The 19301-nt window shown below is 43.0% G+C and overlaps 2 protein-coding genes across 3 annotated transcripts; both read left to right on the top strand.

The window, feature by feature from the left end:
• Positions 1-449: 449 nt before the first annotated feature.
• mpst (mercaptopyruvate sulfurtransferase) lies at positions 450-4595 on the top strand. Its single transcript, XM_030736071.1, has 2 exons — positions 450-1103; positions 3033-4595. The coding sequence occupies exons 1-2, from the start codon at positions 515-517 to the stop codon at positions 3329-3331; spliced, it is 888 nt and encodes a 295-aa protein (XP_030591931.1). The 5' UTR covers positions 450-514; the 3' UTR covers positions 3332-4595.
• A 1244-nt stretch (positions 4596-5839) lies between these two features.
• On the top strand, positions 5840-9547 carry LOC115784790 (SUMO-conjugating enzyme UBC9-like). Of its 2 annotated transcripts, none has more exons than XM_030736138.1 (7): positions 5840-6181; positions 6444-6529; positions 6674-6757; positions 7610-7682; positions 8452-8561; positions 8758-8837; positions 9289-9547. In XM_030736138.1, the coding sequence occupies exons 2-7, from the start codon at positions 6464-6466 to the stop codon at positions 9350-9352; spliced, it is 477 nt and encodes a 158-aa protein (XP_030591998.1). In that variant the 5' UTR covers positions 5840-6181; positions 6444-6463; the 3' UTR covers positions 9353-9547. The 2 variants fall into 2 exon arrangements, with proteins under 2 accessions (XP_030591998.1, XP_030592000.1); XM_030736140.1 differs by having other exon boundaries at positions 5892-5940.
• Positions 9548-19301: the final 9754 nt, after the last annotated feature.

The raw sequence follows: 19301 nt of genomic DNA, 5'->3' as shown, positions 1-19301 counted from the left end.
CAACAAAACTCAGGCAGTGTTTTTCCACTCATCTATTGTCCAATTCAGGTCAGTCTGTGTGAACTTTCCTGTTCTTAGCTGACAGAAGTGGCACCCAGTGTAATCTTCTGCTTCTGTAGCCCATCCGTCTACGTGCCTAAATGCACTGAGTTGCTGCCATGTGATTGGATGATCAGATATTTAACAAGAAATTGAACCGGTGTACCTAACAATATGGCCGGTGTGTGTATTGCATTTTTAGTTGTTTTTTCTTTTTAAGTGCAAAAGTACAAAACATCGTTTCAGTTTTTTTTTTGTTTGTTTGTTTGTTTTTGTTTTTGAGAAACCTAGTTTTTAATCTATATTTCAGGTAGTTTTAATTTTGTCTTAATTAATCCCATGAACTTTGACTCTTGTGTGGTTTCTCCTTTAATTGATCATCTCCGTCATCTTTGTTTGCTTGTTTCCTCCTAAAAGCGCACGGAGCTCCCTCCCTCCCTCCTGCCTCCCTCCAGCGTTCGTGCAGACGCTCGTCATGGCGGCTCAGACCCGTTCGCTGGTCTCCGGTCAGTGGCTGGCAGACGCCATCAGAAATAAGCTGATCGGTCCCAAGCTTCGCATTCTTGACGCTTCTTGGTACCTACCGAAAGCGAAGAGGAACCCGAGAGAGGAATTTGCTCAGAAGCACATACCGGGCTCGTCCTTTTTTGACATAGACGAATGTTGTGATAAGAGCTCTGCGTTTAATCACATGCTGCCAACTTCCAGTCACTTTTCCCAGTATGTGGGAGATCTCGGCATCGGGAACGACACGCACGTCGTCGTGTACGACACCAGCAACTTTGGGGCGTTCAGCGCGCCCCGGGTGTGGTGGATGTTCCGGCTCTTCGGACACAATTTGGTGTCGCTGCTGGATGGTGGCTTCAAGAACTGGCAGGTTGATGGTTTTCCGGTAACATCTGAGTACCTCAAGCCGGAGCGCAGAGAGTTCGAGGCGACTCTGAATCAGTCATGGGTTAAAAGCTACGAGGACGTGCTGGAAAACATCAGAACCAACCAGGTCCAGGTTGTGGACGCCAGATCTTCTGGCAGGTTCAAGGGTACTGAGCCAGAGCCCCGAGAAGGTGAGCAAGACTCAGACTTAATGAATAGGCCAAGGTTTTACTTAAATAACACTCCTGTAAGTTCTGCAGAAAAAAAAAGAAAAAGAAATATTATGTCAAAGACTCTGAGAACATTACATACTGTACATGTTTCTGCACATGCATCATGTTCGCTGTACTGTGTGAAATACTGTAACGTGAAGATGCTTTCAGAAATGCTGCCATCAGCACCTCTAATTTAATAACCAGTTTAATACAAAGTGCAGGGAAACGAATTGGCTTCAGCACCCTTTGCCTTTGACACAGCACCAGTTTTTAGATACACTTCTACTTTGTTTTTAAGCTACTTTGCCCACTGTTTGTTTATCTTGGAAAACCTGCCACTCATGATGGTGCCAAGAGAGGCCACAGCCTATGCTGCAGCACTCCGCCTGCTTCTTGTCACTGAAGATAACGCTTTAGGTTTATTATAATGAACTAAAACTAAAGTAACACCTGAAACTAGGTGTGAAAAGAAATAAACAGTGAAATGATAACTAACTTTAAAATGTTACTAAAATTAAAAAAAAGAAATAAAAAAATACGCAGAAAATGTCTTTAGTTGACCAAAAGAGTAAGGTCACCAATACAGGCTGCTGAAATGAGTTTCCTATGCAGGGTGGGGTGGTCTCAGAGGGTGAAGATCTCAAAATAGAGCTGCTGCACCTTCATGTCAAAATGAGCCAGTTGAGGTGTTTTGGGCAGCTGGTTACGATGCATCCTCCAGGTCTCACCTTTGAGCTTTTTTGGGCAGTCCCAGCAGGGAGAAGGCCCTAGGGTGGACCAAGAACCCACTGGAGAGGTTATACATCTCCTATGGCTTGGGAACATTGCAAGATCCCCAGGAGGAACTCAAAAGTGTTGCTGGGGAAATAAGTGGAAGATAATGGATGGATGGAGTTTTTATCCATTTCTTTATTAGCATTTGAATGGCTACATGACCGTGATAAAGCGCTGTCTGTTTTGTAATATTTTTCTTAACTTTTTAAATCTTGCCAAAGATTTTCCAAAAAAAAGTGAAATGAGCAACACCATTCTAAAACTAAAGTGTAAATAAAAACTCCAAACAATACAAAAACTATTACAATACAAAATTATTATAAAAAATAAAATTATTATATTATATAGATGCCAGTATACTGTGTGTTTGGCTCAAAAATCTGCAGATCTGCTATGGATCACATTTAGCTTTCACTGACTGTGCTGAGCTTACGGCATGTGGGATTCTCACGGCCAACCCCGTTTAGTTTCATCTGAAATCAGATGCGATCCGTGTGGTGCACTGTACTGCACTGTGTTGCAGCACAGCACTGTAATGGTTACAACTATTCCCTTACAGCAAGAAGGTCCTGAGCTGGGGGCCTTTCTGTGTGGAGTTTGCATGTTCCCTTGTTTGCTCCAAGCTTGTGTGGGTTCTGTCCAGGTACATGCATGGGGTTAGGTTAAGTGGTGATTTTTAAACTGGCCGTAGGTGTGAATGTGAGCGTGAATGATGCCTGTTGCTCTGTGTTAGTCCTGTGATAAACTGGGTGTACCTTGCCTTTCACCCTGTGACAGGTGGAATAGGCCTCAGACCCCCCCCCCGCAACCCTGAATCAGAAAAGTGGAAGAAAAGGGATGGATGCCTGGGCTGACAGCACACCTCGCTGCCTCAGCTCACGTTTGCTGACATACACAGAGAAAAAACTGCTGAGATAAAATGTCAGCTGTGCAGAAAGCCATTACCAAAGTATTATTTCAGCTGCAACTTTAAGCTGCCTGGAGATACCAGCAGATACTGTGTGCTCAGCGAAAGTCCAAGAGAATGCTGCCAAAAGCAATGGAAGAAATTTACGTTAAAAAAACTGTCATGTAAAAACTCCGTTTTCCTGTTGTCCAATTCATTGTCCCTATTCTGTCTTTCCCTCACAGACATACTTCCTGGACATTTCCCTGGCGCAATCAACATACCATTCACATCTTTCGTGGATGCCTCTGGAAAGGAGAAGGAAGCTCAGAGCCTGGCTAAGATTTTCAAGGAGGCAGGGGTGGACCTGGAGCGACCGCTCTGGGCCTCTTGCGGCTCAGGCGTCACGGCGTGTCACGTTGCTCTGGCCGCTCACCTGCTTGGGCACCCTGGGGTTTGTGTTTATGATGGCTCCTGGTATGAATGGTTTCAAAAGGCATCTCCAGAGCATATCATATCAGAGGGAGAGGGAAAGAAGGTGTGAGGAAAAGTTACTTTTTCTTTAGAGAGTTCTAAACTACTGGTGTATCTGATTTTGCCATGTTGGTGTTTCTCCTACACATCACAGTGTTGTAACATGACCATGATTCCACCTGACCAATCACATGTTTGTGAGGTCATTGCAACTATGGGTAAAAGATGGTCAGAGGTGATATAAAGAGCAACAAATTGACTGTATGGTGCAGGTGAAGCAGGGCACACACTGGACATGTCGCCAGACTGTCTCAAGGCTAACACAGCAAGACAGATGACCATTCACACTCACAAAGACACTTTAGATTTGCCAGTTAACCTAAGAACATTGGAGTATGGAAGAAAGCCAGAGAGAACCCACAAAGGCAGGTGGAGAACACCCAAACTCCAGGAATTCAAACCCAGGATCTTCTTGTTACATGGCAACAGTGCTAATGACCATGCCTCCCTCAGGACACACCCATCCTAGTTTTACAGAGTTTTGAAGGTTATATTTAGGTAAAATATTTAGTGTTTTTCCATCTTTTTCTCAAGAGTTCACTTGCATTGATAGTCCTGGAGAAACATGAATTATTATGCTGTAGGAGCAACACCAACACGGGGACAGCAGATTGCACCTAAACAATACGCCTTATAGTCCACTTATTCTTGAGGATATTGTGCACACTAGTTATCTATACTAATACAGTAAAGCTGTAGTGAAACATAATGACAGGGACTGCTGCAGCTTTCAGCAGCTGTCAGAAACCTTTCTTGAAAGTCTTCCCTGCTCTATGCAACTATTATAACATTAAAGTTGTGAAAATGTTACAATTTAGAAAGCTTTTTTTCCTCACTTGAAATAATATGATTTTTTGTTTGTTTGTTTAACCAATAAAGACGCCGTCTTTTGCTGTTACAATAAATACTACGTGCTTCTGTTTGGCTGTTATAGAAAATATTTCCATATCTTCGTTTTCTTTTTAAAACATGTCTAGCTCCCGAGGTGGAGGAAAAGGTGTCCATTCGTTAACCAGGAAAGACTATATTTGGTTCTGTTTGGAAGGCCACGTGGGACAAAATTCTCAGGCATGTAGATCAGATATGGCTTTGTTGCAAGAACTTGGGGGAAGGGCGGGAAGGGGTATAGGAAATTATTTAGTCATTAAGTTTCAGTTCGTGTCAAAATGTTTTGTTGTCACTTCACGGGACCATGTAAAGTTGCAAATGAGAATTATGTAAGTCACTGTTAATGTGAACCCAAGAATCAAATAAATAAAATGTTCTTCTGAAAAGTGCTGCAGCTTTTTCTGGGACACCACACGGAACAAAAATTTGGAATGCTGACACAGGAAATCAAAACCGGCTTGATCCGGATCTTGCATTTTTATATGAGGTGTCTGGAAAGATGCCCGATTTGCAAAATAAAGTTTATGTATTTTAGCTCGCAGCAGGGTGAGCTCTGTGCAGCAGCTCTGTGCACATCATTTAACTGTTGGGGAGGTGAAAGTGCACTGGTATGCATTTACTGTTTGAAAAAGAATCATTAAATCGATAATGAGGGCTCTGATTTTGAAAGCTTCCTAGAAATTGGCAGTGAATATAGGTATATACTTCAACCGTATTTTTCCTCACGCAGTGACATATTTGTCATTGATCAACTGTGTAGCAAAGGAGGAATCTTAGCCATTGTTTATGATGTCAGCTGTTGCTATGTCTGATTGAGGGATAAAAAAAAAATGGAGAGCCCAGAACAAAAGAGCACTCGAACTGGGAGAAAGAGAACGAACAGCTCACTTCAATCAGTTCTTCTAAAGCTGAAGATGAGGCTTCAGTTGAACTTACTGCCTAAAAATAAATCAAGCATTCCACTCTGTGGCTGGCAGCAGATACATCACTGTCAATTAACTTTCTTTCTTGACTCATATCAATGGGTATCTGGCATAAAATTGATATTTTGATATAGATTGCATGCAATCGTGAAGTTTAAAAGCATCTATTGTAAAGATTCATTAGCAAAGCAAACAAAATGTGCTAATTGGTGACAGTTATTAGACACGTGTAGGTTGCACTATTGCAACACATCATTATACTGATGTAAAGACTGAGTTTTGCCCATTGGGTGAGGAACTCAGGCTTGTGTGTTGAAATGAGTCAGCTGGGTGTTTTGTTGTTGACATTTTCTGGGCATGTTCAAATTTATGGAGACCACCGGGAAGACCCAGAAAAAGCAGGAAAGATCTCACCTGTCCTGGAAGGATCTTCAGCTCTCCCAGGAGGAACTGGAAGACACATACTTGCAATACCATGCTTATCCTCAACAGATAGGCAGATATAAATAGCACATAATTAAGACTATCCAGGTATTATGAATACCATTTAGGCAAAGGTAAGGTTTTTATTAAAGCAAATATAAAAAGTGAATGATGATTCATTTTAAAGGAGGGACATGACTCAAAACGATTGAATCACTAGAAGATGTGAACTGCCCATCACGCCGACGTGCGTCACGGGGCTGCCCTTTACGCTGCCTGAAGGTCCTAACGAGATAAACAAATTGGGGTCCTTCCTCGCGTTAGGCTAGCAGTCGAAACGGTTTTTAGAGTCACGTTCTTTTGCACAACTGTGCTAAATTGTGGGGTAAATTGTACCATTATAATCTGAGTGAAGTGTTTTAGTAATGTTGATAAAACAAACGGTTCTTCTGGTTCGGTCATTTACAACCTAACTAGCCCGCTGGTGGTGTATTTTTGACCGTCGAAGGGTGTGTTTTTTTCGGTCGCCGTCCAAACGGTGGTAACAGTAGCATTAGCGAAACAAACAAGCCAACCTTGAGATCCGTGTAACTCCAGTTTTGATATTTAGCCAACTAAAACACGAGGTGAGCTTACTGGAAGTTATATTATTGGATTCTGGACGGACAGTAACACGCAGCGATACCTATGTGTACCGTTTGTTAGCATTGTGGGGGCTGACTTGTATTTGGTGTTGCTTTACAGCAGGTCTCCTAAACAAGTAATACTGTTGGTAGTAACAAGCCGTCACTCGCTCAACGTGTGTCGCTGTTTAAGCAGAAATAAGCGCATTACCTGCCTGTTAACGATCCGGCTTGAATCAATTTGTTTTGGGTTGTTTTTCCACAGGGGGGCGTTGATGAGCAGCAATGTCTGGCATCGCTCTTAGCAGACTGTCCCAGGAGCGCAAAGCCTGGAGAAAAGACCACCCGTTTGTAAGCATATTATATCTGTCGATATTTCTTGTCCATTGTTTTTGAGACGAACTAACTGTCACGGACTAATGTCGTCAGTTTCTGAGTGTTTCTGACACAAACCGGCTGGCAGCTGATTTTGTACGTGTCATGTAATCCATACAGGGGTTTGTTGCTGTGCCCACTAAGAATCCGGATGGAACCATGAACCTGATGAACTGGGAGTGTGCCATCCCAGGGAAGAAAGGAGTAAGTTACCTGGATTTAGAGTTAGGAATCACCAGCAGGAGGCCGGCTATGATGCTTAATTTTAAACCACACACCAAAATGCAAAATCCCTTTCCATCACCAGCTTCAGTACCCTGCCTGTCTGGATTTATAATTGCTCTAAACAGGATTTTTCCTGGCTGAGTCTTTTGGGCATGTAAGCACCAGCAGTCTTAGTCTAGTAACCGCAGTGAGACTGTGCTGCTGTATTTGCCTGAAATCTGCAAATTTATGTTTTTTTTTGTTTGTTTTTGTTTTGTTTATTTGGATAAATACAAACGTGTACCATGCTTTAGTGAATGAAGCAACAGTACAGTTGTATATGAAGGAAAACCGCTGCTAAATCAGAGGATATTTGCCATATGCAAAACTTAACAGCTAGCTAGCTAGATACTTTATTGATCCTGAAGGAAATTAGTTGATCAGAAACATTTGACACATGAACTGTTTTTTAGACGGAGCGCTTCCTGGATTCAAACCGCTCCTATTAGAGGTGCTCTTTTAGGAGTAATGCACACAAGGGTAAATCATCAAAACAACTCCACTCTTTTCAAATAAAAAATTAAAATGCCTCTATTTTCATGGCATGGTCATGCACACAAGCCTTCATCACGCATTCTTTAATATCAAAACTTTGCAGTGAAGAGTAGCACAAAAACAGTTTTATCTGGTTTCCTTGTAAATGAGCAGCAGAAAGCCGTTCACCTATAAATGTGTATTTTTTTTTCTCCCTGTACAATTTCTTTTGTAACGCTCCTTTGCTGCTGTTTAATAACCTTGAGATGTTCTCAGTGAGTTCACTGGCAGTTATTTTATTTATTTTTTTATCATTAGACATTGTGGGAGGGAGGACTATATAAACTCAGAATGCTGTTCAAGGATGACTACCCTTCATCTCCACCCAAATGTGAGTATCTCTTATCTCTCCTGTCCCCTCTTGATATGTAATAATAACAACTTTATCCAAACAGCACCTTGAAAAACAGAGTTTACAAAACACTTTGAAAGACTAGCAAAAAGCAGAATACTAAATTCATACAGAAAGCCATGCGTTAGGGCCAAAAATATAACAGGATCAAATTAAAGGGAAGTTTAAACAAATGGAAGAAAACATACAGATTGTTAACATCATTGATACATTGTAATGAGAATAAAAGTTACTGTAGCAGAAATAATCCACAAGAACACTGAAAATGATACAGATGAAGAAAAGCAAAGGACCTGGTGTAATGTTTTACACACAGCAGAACCAAAACTATGGTTAAAGCATGACTCTTGAATAAATCTCTGTATAATCCCTACAAATATAAGTCAGCACCATTTTTAAAACATTAGATTTGAAAGTCCTCAATCCCAGAATTTCCTGGTGTCATGGTGCTGTTAACTGCTGAGGCACATGTTGTATATTACATGCCTAAATATCCCTTTCTGGTGTTGGGACAGAATGCTACAACAGCACCACTGTATCATGATTGTTACAGATCTTTGAGCATCGAGAAGGACGGTACACAAGGAAAAGTATGCTGTTGTGGAAACTCACTTTCACACAGCCTCTTGTTGTAGAGATTTTATTCATATACTTTCCAGTAATGATGCTTTTCTACAATGACTCGGTGTTTTGTAGCTGATGTCTTCAGTGCTTCATTATGACTTTATCTTCAATAATTTGTCCTCAGGCAAGTTTGAGCCACCAATATTCCACCCAAATGTCTACCCATCAGGCACTGTGTGTCTGTCCATCCTGGAGGAGGACAAAGATTGGAGACCTGCCATCACCATCAAACAGGTTTGAAGGCTCCTGCATTCATCCTCCATCCTTCACCACGAATGAAGCTTTCATGTTTCTGTAGCAGAAAGCAGTACATCTGCAATCCCTCTATACAACCATGTGTTCTATAATGATACTTAAAATGAATGACATTGGAATTGGCTGATGTCCTCTTAGGTTATACGTAATGATGGTTGTGTTGCTGTTATTTTAGATTCTTTTGGGAATCCAGGAGCTGCTGAATGAGCCAAACATTCAAGATCCAGCACAAGCAGAAGCTTACACAATTTACTGGTAGGTGTGGGTGCTTTTTTATGTGATGGGTTATGCAAAATTGAGTCTAGAGTGGATTTTTTTTTCTGTTTTTAATTATTATTAAGCAGTATCATGTGGTTCCATAGCCACATGATAACCATTAACAGCCACATTTGCTTGTGTTTTTTTAATTTCATTTTGTTATTTTTATTGTGAATAAGGGAGCAGATGAAAGTGGCTGCTTCTTATTAATCAATAAAAGCCGCTGGGCTGAAATGCTCGCTCTTGTAACTTATTACCGCATGTGCAGCTTTGATCAACTGCACAAAAAAAAACCTGCAGGAAGAAGTGACCTCTATAGTCATGTTAAAATTACTAACTGTGTCATAAGCCTCTCAGAAGTCACACCAGTACTTTATATGTTGCATTATTGTGTTATTAGTGTGGTTTAACACTGTTATAATGCTTTGTTTTTGTTTGTTTGTTTCAGTCAGAACAGGATGGACTATGAGAAGAGGGTAAGGGCACAGGCCAAGAAGTTTGCCCCCACATAGAGTGGAGAGGTGGCCTCGATCCAGCCTGAACAGAGAGCTCACAAACAGGAGGCAGGCAGCACCTGATGGACCACTCCAATAAGAATCCAATTTTAAGTATTCTAAATATATTTTTTGATACAGGCAACAAGTGAGCCTGTTTTTGTTTTGAAAATTTAATGAGATCATAAATTTTACCTTGTCCTCAAAAAAGGGGAAAAAAAAGAAAAAAAGCGAACCAGTATTCATGTATTTTCAGTGCATAGCTGATGATCCTGCTGTCAGTATGACATTCGTAATGTGCATGATTCATATCTCCAGTCTGGTCACGCCTCCATTAAAATTGTGTCATTCTGACAGAGCTGGAAAAGTAATACATTGTGTCCAACCCACTTAAGCAGTGATTAAGATTTGACCTACTGGTGACCTTACACTTTTTAATCAACCCATCCACTGCCTCAGGAGTGCTGTAGGCAGTGTTTGATGAATGTGGGCGCTCAATGTGACAAAGCAGAAGCACAACCAGTTTTTTTTTTTTTTCTTCCTTTGATCTCTGCGCCCGTTGTTCTATTATCATCACACAAACGTGACATCTGACACAAAACACTTAAAGAAAACAGTCAACACATGAAATGCACCTTAAAGACAATCCTGGCACTTGTGCTAAACTAACAAGAAGCTCCGAACATCTCAGAGAAGAAAACCATTACAGAGGGGCACTTGGAGAGTGCAGACCTCCACCGAGGCCACTTAAAAGATTTGGATAATTTTCCATAACGCAAATTTGACCGGCATCAAATTCAAATCCTCCTGAAGACTGACTAAAACATACTTCTATGGCTTGACTTTGGAGTCAGGCCTTTGCTTCCACCATTGAGCCTCAGTCTTCTTTTATTGCAGCGAAACCAAAACAAACTTGGTGTTAAAAAGCAACCTGAAAGGGAAACTGTCACAGTAACAAACTCCATGCATATCCAACATCAGTGTGACATTGCTTTCAAACACGCTGTACAGAAAAGTTCCATTGTAAAAGTAATAACTATTGCTGTGTGTTTGTTTTGGCCCCATTCACCCACTTCTTTTATGCCACAGTGCAAAAAAAGAATAAATAAATAATCCAAACTCAAGTCCACGTGGTAACAGAAGCTGAAGGATCCTCATTGGAATGGCCTCTCAGCCAGCTAAGAAGACAAATGAAAGTGCACTTGAGTAAGAGATGGCCTGAGATATTTTTCTTTTCTTTTTTTTTTTTTTGCCTCTAAATATATGAGTGCATGTACATATATAAATAATGGAAAATTGTGGAACTTATGTTTTATATTGTTTTAGCCAGTTGACATTTGTGTGTGGTATTATAACAAAGGACACATTAAATGCATCAAATTGTGAAATAAAATTGAATAAAAACAAAACATTTATTGTGTGTTTTTTTTTTTTGGAGGGGGGGGGTCTGACCTGCATATAGCCTCCATATTTATGTAATATATTACTTGCGGGGATTTTTTTTGATTAGTTTGGATTTTTCCTTTATTTGCAGTCGTTTATACATGCTGTACATGAGGCTGATCTTTGAGAATCTCAGCCTTTGCATGCCCGTGCAGCCAGTTTCCCAGACATGGATTACTTTGTAACCATCTTTAGGCTAAAAGAAGAATGCAGTCCACTGAATGAAAAATGATCTTTTGTGTGGGAAACTGAGCCTGGCTGTTTATCAAAGAAAGCTGTTGTCTAAAGGGATTTTAACAGATTCCAGCCTGTCTCACCGGGTCTCTGGGCTCATCAGTGTTGAAGTGAAGTATGGCTTTGATTAGCAAGCAACATGCTGAATTTGGAACACGATTCCTTTGCAAACCAAAATGCTGCCATTTATGTCTTTTTTTTTTTTTTTTTTTCTGTCATAAGAAGATGAAACGGTGTAATGTCCTCGGGTCTCTTGCATGATATTCTTAAGAAATCTAACACCTTTTGTTTTGCTTCCTCTCTGCTGTGGTTTATTATTTCAGCATGATCTCACCTGACCAAAAAAAAGACACAAAATGGTGAGGAGCTGTTTTTTGTTTTTTTCTTCTTATGATCATCTGATCTACACCTATAGATCAGGGCAGTAGAAAAGTCCCCTGTTATTGCCACACAGTAGTTATCCTGGTTCAGCCTCGCGTTACCACATCTGTCACAGCTCAGGCCACTGTCTCTGCACCAGCACATTTCCTGGTTTGAAATGCATTCTCTAAAGTAGCTTGTAGAACAACCTTTAACAGCAGTAACTTGAAGCCGCTGTTTTCTGTATGACTTTCAGTCTCGCGCACTGTTTTGGAGGAATTTTTCCCCCACTTTTCACAATGATTCAGTGCATTGAGGTTTGTGGGCATTTGTTTATGTGCAGCTCTCTTAAGGTCCCACCACGGCATTTCAATCCATTTGGAGTCTGGACTTTGACCGGGTCATTGCAAAACCCTCATTTCTTTCTTTTTCAGCCATTCTGTTGTAAATTTGCTGCTGTGCTTGGGATCAATTTCCTGTTGCATAACCCAATTTGGGCCAAGCTTGAGCTTTCAGACAGATGGCCTTACATTTGACTCTAGAGTACTTTGGCATACAGAGGAGTTCATGCTTCACTCAAACAAGGTGCTCAGGTCCTGTGGCTGTAAAAGAAGCCCAAATCATCACCCCTCCACCACCGTGCTGACAGTTGGTATGAGGTGTTTGTGCTGATCTGCTGTGTTTGGTTTTCCCCAAACATGTTGTGCATTATACCAGACATCTGCACTTTAGTCTTGTCTGTCCACAGGACATTGTTCTAGAAGTCTTGTGGTTTGTTCAGATGCAACTTTGTAAACATAGGCTGTGCTGCCATGTTCTTTTTAGAGAGGAGAGGCTTTCTCTTGGAAACCCTTCCAAACCAGCCATACTTGTTCAGTCTTTGTATAATTGTGTTGTCATGAACTTTAACATTTAACATGCTGTATTACCCTTCTTAGATTGCGCTTGTTTCTCAGAGATCACTGCTGATGTTTTTCCTCCTTGGCACTGTGGTAACACACACCTTAAATAGGCCAGCAAACCGCCCAAACACCTGCTTTTATAGAGGAGTTCACACTTGCTGATGATCAGTTAATCAAATGCATTAGATTAGCAGCACCTGGCTGCAACTTACCCTCTTAATTTCAATGGAAGCAGTAATGGTGGACTTTTTGTGTGTGTGTGTGTGTGTGTGTGTGTGTGTGTGTGTGTGTGTGTGTGTGTGTGTGTGTGTGTGTGTGTGTGTGTGTGTGTGTGTGTGTGACTTTATATGTATCAGAATAGCTGCATCAAACTGCCTGACAGTCTTACTCGTGACTCATTGTGGTGACCAGCATTTAGAAAAAAACAACAGTGTGAGCCTGACCACAGCACAACGTAACAGAAATACTTGTCTGTTTTATTATTTATTTATTCATTCGTGTGTTTGTTTATCGTGACTTCTGCTGTGTTTGTGTGCCTATGTTACCTGTAAAAGGTGCTACTGGAACTTTAATTTCCCTGACAGAATCTTCCCAAAGGGATAAAGTTTTATCTAATCTAATCTAATTTATTCATCTGCATGTCCTCCTTCACTACATCCATGAATCTTCTCTGTGGACTTCCTCTTTTCCTGCCTGGCAGCTCTGTCTTCAGCATCCTTTGTCCAATATATCCACGCTCCCTCCTCTATCCATGTCCAAACCATCTCAGCTTTGCCTCTCTAATGTCTCCAAACTGCTCAATCTGAGCTGTCCCTCAGATGTACTCATTTCTAATCCTGTCCAGTCTGGTCACGCCATGTGAAACTCCACCTCAGCTTCCTGTCTTTTTGTCTGCACCACCATCTCCAAATCATACATCACAGCTGGTCTCACTACCACAATGTAAAACTTCCCTTTCACTCTTGCTGCTCTCCTTCTGTCACAAATCCCCCAAATCACTGACATGATCTCCACCCTGCCTGCACGCTCTTCTTCACCTCTCTTGTATGCTGTCCGTTGCTTTGGGTGGCTGACCCCAGATTTTTAAACTCATCTACCTTCACTACTCCTGCTCCTTGCATCTTCACCTTTTCCACCTGTCTCCCTCTCATTCACACACACACACACACATATTCTGTTTTGCTTCTACTGACTTTCATTCCTCTTCTCTCCAGAGCATACCTCCACCTCTCTGGACTCTCTTCCACCTGCTCCCTGCTCTCACTACAGACCACAGTGTTGTATGCAGACATCATAGTCCACAAGAGACTCCTGCCTGACCTCATCTGTCAGCCCGTCCATCACCACTGCAAAGAAGAAGGGGCTCACAGCGATCCCTGATGTAATCACACACCCACCTTGAACCTATATGTCACTCCAACCACACACCTCACCACGGTGTCACTGTCCTCATCCATGTCCTGCACCACCCTCACATACTTCCTTTGCCACACCTGACTTCCTCATGCAGTATCACAGTTCTGCAAGCCTTCGTCCGGTTGCAACTTTGCAGTCTAGAGGATAACATTTTTTTTATACTACTTTACTGCAACCAGAGTGTCTTAAATTTAGGTCACAGATTACTCATACACTTAAAATCCTAACAGGTCAAAATGGTGAACATGTTAACACATTAGCGTGCTGACCCTCCTAGTCTGATTTTCACACTAAATCCTCTGTCTTCAGGTTCCTCTTTATCACAGTAATCCCTCACCACGGCCCTCACTGGCAGATTGCTGCCCTCTGATTGAAGGACCAGATCTCTGGTAGAGTCACAAGACAGATGAAGTGGGTATAGGCACTCTCTTCCTCTTCTGCTTTCCCTCTTTACATATACATATTTTTATCCTTATATTTTTTGTCTGCTATTACATTATTTTAACTGCCTGTATCATTTGTCTTGTCTACAGCACAGTGGACAGAAACAGCAACTCTGCAAGCGTGTGACGAAAATGGAAAAAAAAAAAAAGGGGCACCATGAAATGAGGTCCTGTTTCCTACCCTGACACCACAACACACACACACACACACACACATACATATACATACACATCAGCCTTATGACTCACTCTCTGGGTTACTTTGGAGATGGTGTTGCTAGCATTTTCAGCATAGCAAAGATAAACATTGCACTAGAAATAAAATACCACTGAAAGGCTCACTGGTTAGGCAGAGGATGTTCTGTAATATTAACCAAAGCAGCACAGCAAGAATATGATCCGTGTGCATATAAAATGTGTAAAGAATTTGAACAAAAAACAAATAAAATAAGCGCTTTTACAAAACCCAATCCTAACTCCAATTACAACTTAAAGACCCGAGTCTGTAAATGGTAGCAGTAGCTAAAGTGGTTATTTGTCTCTTTGTGTGATGTGTAAAGGCAGTAGAATGGAGTGGTTTCAAGAGAAACCACTGAAACTTGTGTTTTTGTCACAACCTCCTGCCTCCTGTCAACCCAGACCTATATGAGTATCTGTAGTAGGAATCTGATCTATTCTTTACTACACAAAGACAGGAGGTGCAGGGGTCTGTTTGAAGTTGCATGTGCTGACTAGACAATGCATAAACTGTCAAATTCAGCTGAACGTGTTAAGTCTGCACTGATCAGCAGATAGTACGGCTTTCATGTCTGAGCTTGTCTGATATGAAGCCAGTGTGAAGCTAATGTGAAGTTAGTGTAGTAGTTTAATGTATCACAGATTCAAAAATGCCATCTGTACCCTATTCTGAATCAAAAATCCAGCAGGTAATGGTTTCAGTGTGGAGTTCCCTGTTGTGGTGCGATGTTCCCTCTTACACAGACTCAAGTATTGCTAGCTTGGGGTGGTTTGGCTTACCACAGCAAGCTAACCTATTTTAAGTTCTTCATTTTAGTTGCTTATGTTTTTTTTTTTTTTTTTTTAATTGTCCTGCACACGCAGCCAGGTTCATCAGCAAAGCTGACCATTTAAGACTCATAAATACCAAACAACACTGCAACACATTAAACATCGTGGCCTGGAGGAATCTTGAGCTGGCTCCCTGTGCCATGCTATTCCAGTCCTCCCCCCAGTGCAAAAACATGTGTAAGGTTAATTGGGGATTGTAATTTGGCTTAAAGTGTGTAGAATAAAGCACTGTTTGAATGCGTGGTTAAAATGGCTTTTAGTGGGAGGTCATTTGAGTGTTCAATGAAATAAGTAAAGCATTAGAGCGCACCAAACGCCACTGCCGAGCATCCTGTTGGCTAATGTCCAGTCACTGGATAACAAGCTGGACGAACTCAGGGCCAGGATACAGTTTCAGAGGGACATAAGGGACTGCAACATCATCTGTCTCACGGAGACATGGCTGACTCCCCTCATACCGGACCACGCCGTACAGCCGTCGGAGTTCTTCAGTGTTCATCGCACGGACAGAACGAGTGAGTCTGGAAAATCAAGAGGAGGAGGTGTGTGCCTAATGATTAATAACAACTGGTGTGACAGTAGGAATGTTGTCCTTCTGAAACAATCATGTTCACCTAACCTGGAGCTCCTAACCCTGAAATGCCGTCCCCACTACCTGCCCCGCGAGTTTACGTCGGTCATCTTCAGCGCCGTCTATATTCCACCTCAGGCGGACACAAACACTGCACTATCCGAGCTACATGAGGCTATTTCCACCTATCAGGCTAACCAGCGTGATGCGGCTCTCATCGTAGCCGGGGACTTTAACAGTGCAAACTTGAAAAAGCTGATACCGGAGTTGATTCAACACATCGACTGCCCCACCAGAGGAGAGAGGACCCTAGACCACTGCTATTCTCCATTCAAAGATGGCTACAAAGCAAAGCCTCTTCCGCCTTTTGGGAAGTCTGACCACACCGCTGTCCTTCTCATGCCGAAATACAAACAACGGCTCAGGCAGGAACCCCCTGCTGTGAGAGAAGTGACACGGTGGTCTGATCAAACAGAGGCCGCTCTGCAGGGTGCGTTGGATTCAACCGACTGGGACATGTTTCGCAGCAGCGCGGGCGGAGACATCGAGGAGTTTACGGAAACTGTTGTGGGATTTATTGGGAAAGTTGTTGAAGACACTTCACTTAGGAGGACCATCAGGACTTTTCCCAACCAGAAGCCGTGGGTGGATAAATCTGTCCGCGACGCCCTGAGGTCCCGCACCGTTGCCTACAACTCCAGCCTCGCCTCTGGGAACATGGAGGACTACAAGGTTGCATCATACAACGTCCGCAGAGCGGTGAAAGAGGCTAAACATCGCTACGGCCGCAGACTGGAACAGCAACTACAACAGTCTGACCCCAGGGGACTGTGGCAGGGACTACGCACCATCACGGACTACAAAGCACCACACACACACCCGGTGAGTGCCGACGCTTCTCTGGCTGATGAACTCAACATCTTCTTTGCGCGCTTTGAGTCGGGAAGCCGACAGCCCGCTGCGCTCCCGGCCGGAGGGGCGGAGACACTCACTGTGACGGAGCGCGACGTGAGGAGGGCGTTTAGACGTGTAAACACCAGGAAAGCGGCTGGACCAGACGGTATTAGCGGACGTGTCCTTAAGACCTGCGCTGACCAGCTGGCACCTGTGTTTACGCTGATATTCAACCTCTCACTGAAACTGTGTGTGATTCCCACCTGCTTTAAAAAGTCCATCATAGTCCCTGTCCCAAAGAAACCACACCCCAGCAGCCCCAATGACTTCAGGCCCATAGCACTCACCTCTGTGGTGATGAAGTGTTTTGAGAGACTCATCAAGACATTCATCACCTCCTCACTGCCCACCACCCTCGACCCACTACAGTTTGCATACCGGCCAGACAGATCCACAGACGACGCCATATCCTTCCTCCTCCACAAGACCCTTTCACACATAGACACTGGTAAGGGGAACTATGTGAGAGTGCTGTTTGTAGATTACAGCTCAGCATTCAACACCATAGTTCCCTCCAGGCTGGTCTCTAAGCTGCTGGACCTGGGCCTGGGCCCATCCCTGTGCAGGTGGGTTCACAGCTTCCTGACCAGCAGACCACAGGTGGTACGAGTGGGTCACCTCACCTCATCCTCCCTCACCCTCAACACTGGATCCCCCCAAGGCTGTGTGCTCAGCCCTCTGCTGTACTCCCTGTACACCCATGACTGCGAGGCCACGTCAGAGTCCAACGTCATCATCAAGTTTGCTGACGACACTGCTGTTGTGGGACTAATCTCTCACAATGAGGAGACAGCCTACAGGAGAGAGGTCTCCCGCCTGGAGAACTGGTGCCAGGAGAACCACCTCCTGCTCAACGTCAGCAAAACAAAGGAACTGATCGTGGACTTCAGCAGGAAGCAGCAGAGGGACTACCATCCACTTGTCATCAGTGGTGCTGAGGTGGAAAGAGTGGACACCTTCAAATACCTGGGAGTGACCATCTCACAGGACCTGTCCTGGACTCATCACATAAACATCACTATGAAGAAGGCCAGACAGCGTCTCTACCTCCTCAGGCGGCTGAGAGACTTCAAGCTCCCACTCAAGGTGCTCAGGAACTTTTACACCTGCACCATCGAGAGCATCATGCGTGGGAGCATCACCACCTGGATGGGAAACTGCACCAAGCAGGACTTCATGGCCCTAAAAAGGGTGGTTCGTTCAGCTGAACGGACCATCAGAACCACCCTCCCCAACCTGCAGGACATTTACACCAAGCAGTGCAGGCTGAGGGCCATGAAGATCCTAAAACAGCCCAGCCACCCTGGACACTCTCTCTTCTCCCTGCTCCCATCAGGCCGGCGTTACCGCTGCCTGAGGGCTAAGACTGAAAGGTTGAAGAAGAGTTTTTACCCACAAGCCATCCGTCTGCTCAACTCTGAGCCCTAACTGGACCATTATTGCACAGTGTAAATATTTAATTTAAAAAGTGTGTATAGTGCATAGTATATAGAGTATAGTGTATAGTGTGAATTACTTTTTTTTATTTTTATTCTTCTTATTTATATGTGTGTGTATATATGGTTGCAGGTACAAAATACATTTCACTGTGCATTGTACTGTGTATAACTGTGCATGTGACAAATAAACACTATCTTATCTATCTTATCTTATCTAATGTGAGTACACTGCATTGCATTTTCTAGCTAGTAATCCCAAGATGGTGATCCTTGAGGTGAAGACTAAACACTATTACTTGTAGTGGTGTTTAATTGTAGACTACTTGTATTATTCTGCATGTAGCCATATTTGGCTAATAAGTAGCCTTGAGCCTTTGGCTTACAGGAACTGTATATATATTTTTAGTGGTAGTATTTTAATGTCTAGTGCCAGTTAGTTGAACTAATCTTGAAACAATCTTGTTCTAAGTGTTAACCAAGAAGTTTTCAAGAGTGGCACCATGCTTTGTTTTATAGAACTGCAGGATTTTCATAATGACTGAACCCTCCCCTGTTATTTTTCTCACCTTCTCGCCCCTGAACATTTCCCCACCATCGTTGTGGTATGATGATTTTGTTGCCTTCCGAGCACAAACATCACTATGGTCTTCTCGACGGCTTCCTGCCACAGGCACAGCGGACTTTGACCTTTCGGTGAGTATCGTATGCTCATCTTCCTCCCCCAGCCAGCTCCTCTGCACATTTAAAACCTCCCCTGCGCTTGTGCCTCTGGTTCTGGCTTATGCCGACACCTAAGTAACTGCAGGAACCCGTGGCAGCTGCATCACACCATCACCCTCTGGCCTACTGCAGACCTGAGCCCACTCAGGCAGCCAAAGGTAGCTGCTGATAGCTGAGTTCAAACACACTGTGTTGCAACAGTTGTAATGTTCTATGCATGAAAGGGTTTTTTGTGGTTTGAAGGCCTATATGTATAGTATAAAGGCATGTTACACAATGGTCTTCAGTGACCTTTAAGACTGAGATGAACTGAAGCATTCTGCAGACTTAAATTGATCTAACTGATTTGGCTTGCATAATCACTGTGCTCACGACCCACAAAAGTATGAGTTTTTTCCTTCGCAGGATTCTCTGTTT

Source organism: Archocentrus centrarchus, chromosome 8, assembly GCF_007364275.1.
Source record: "Archocentrus centrarchus isolate MPI-CPG fArcCen1 chromosome 8, fArcCen1, whole genome shotgun sequence".
In the NCBI taxonomy this organism is placed as follows: domain Eukaryota; kingdom Metazoa; phylum Chordata; class Actinopteri; order Cichliformes; family Cichlidae; genus Archocentrus; species Archocentrus centrarchus.
The sequence above is the reverse complement of the archived record's forward strand: the minus strand, read 5'-3'. Positions and strand labels throughout refer to the sequence as shown.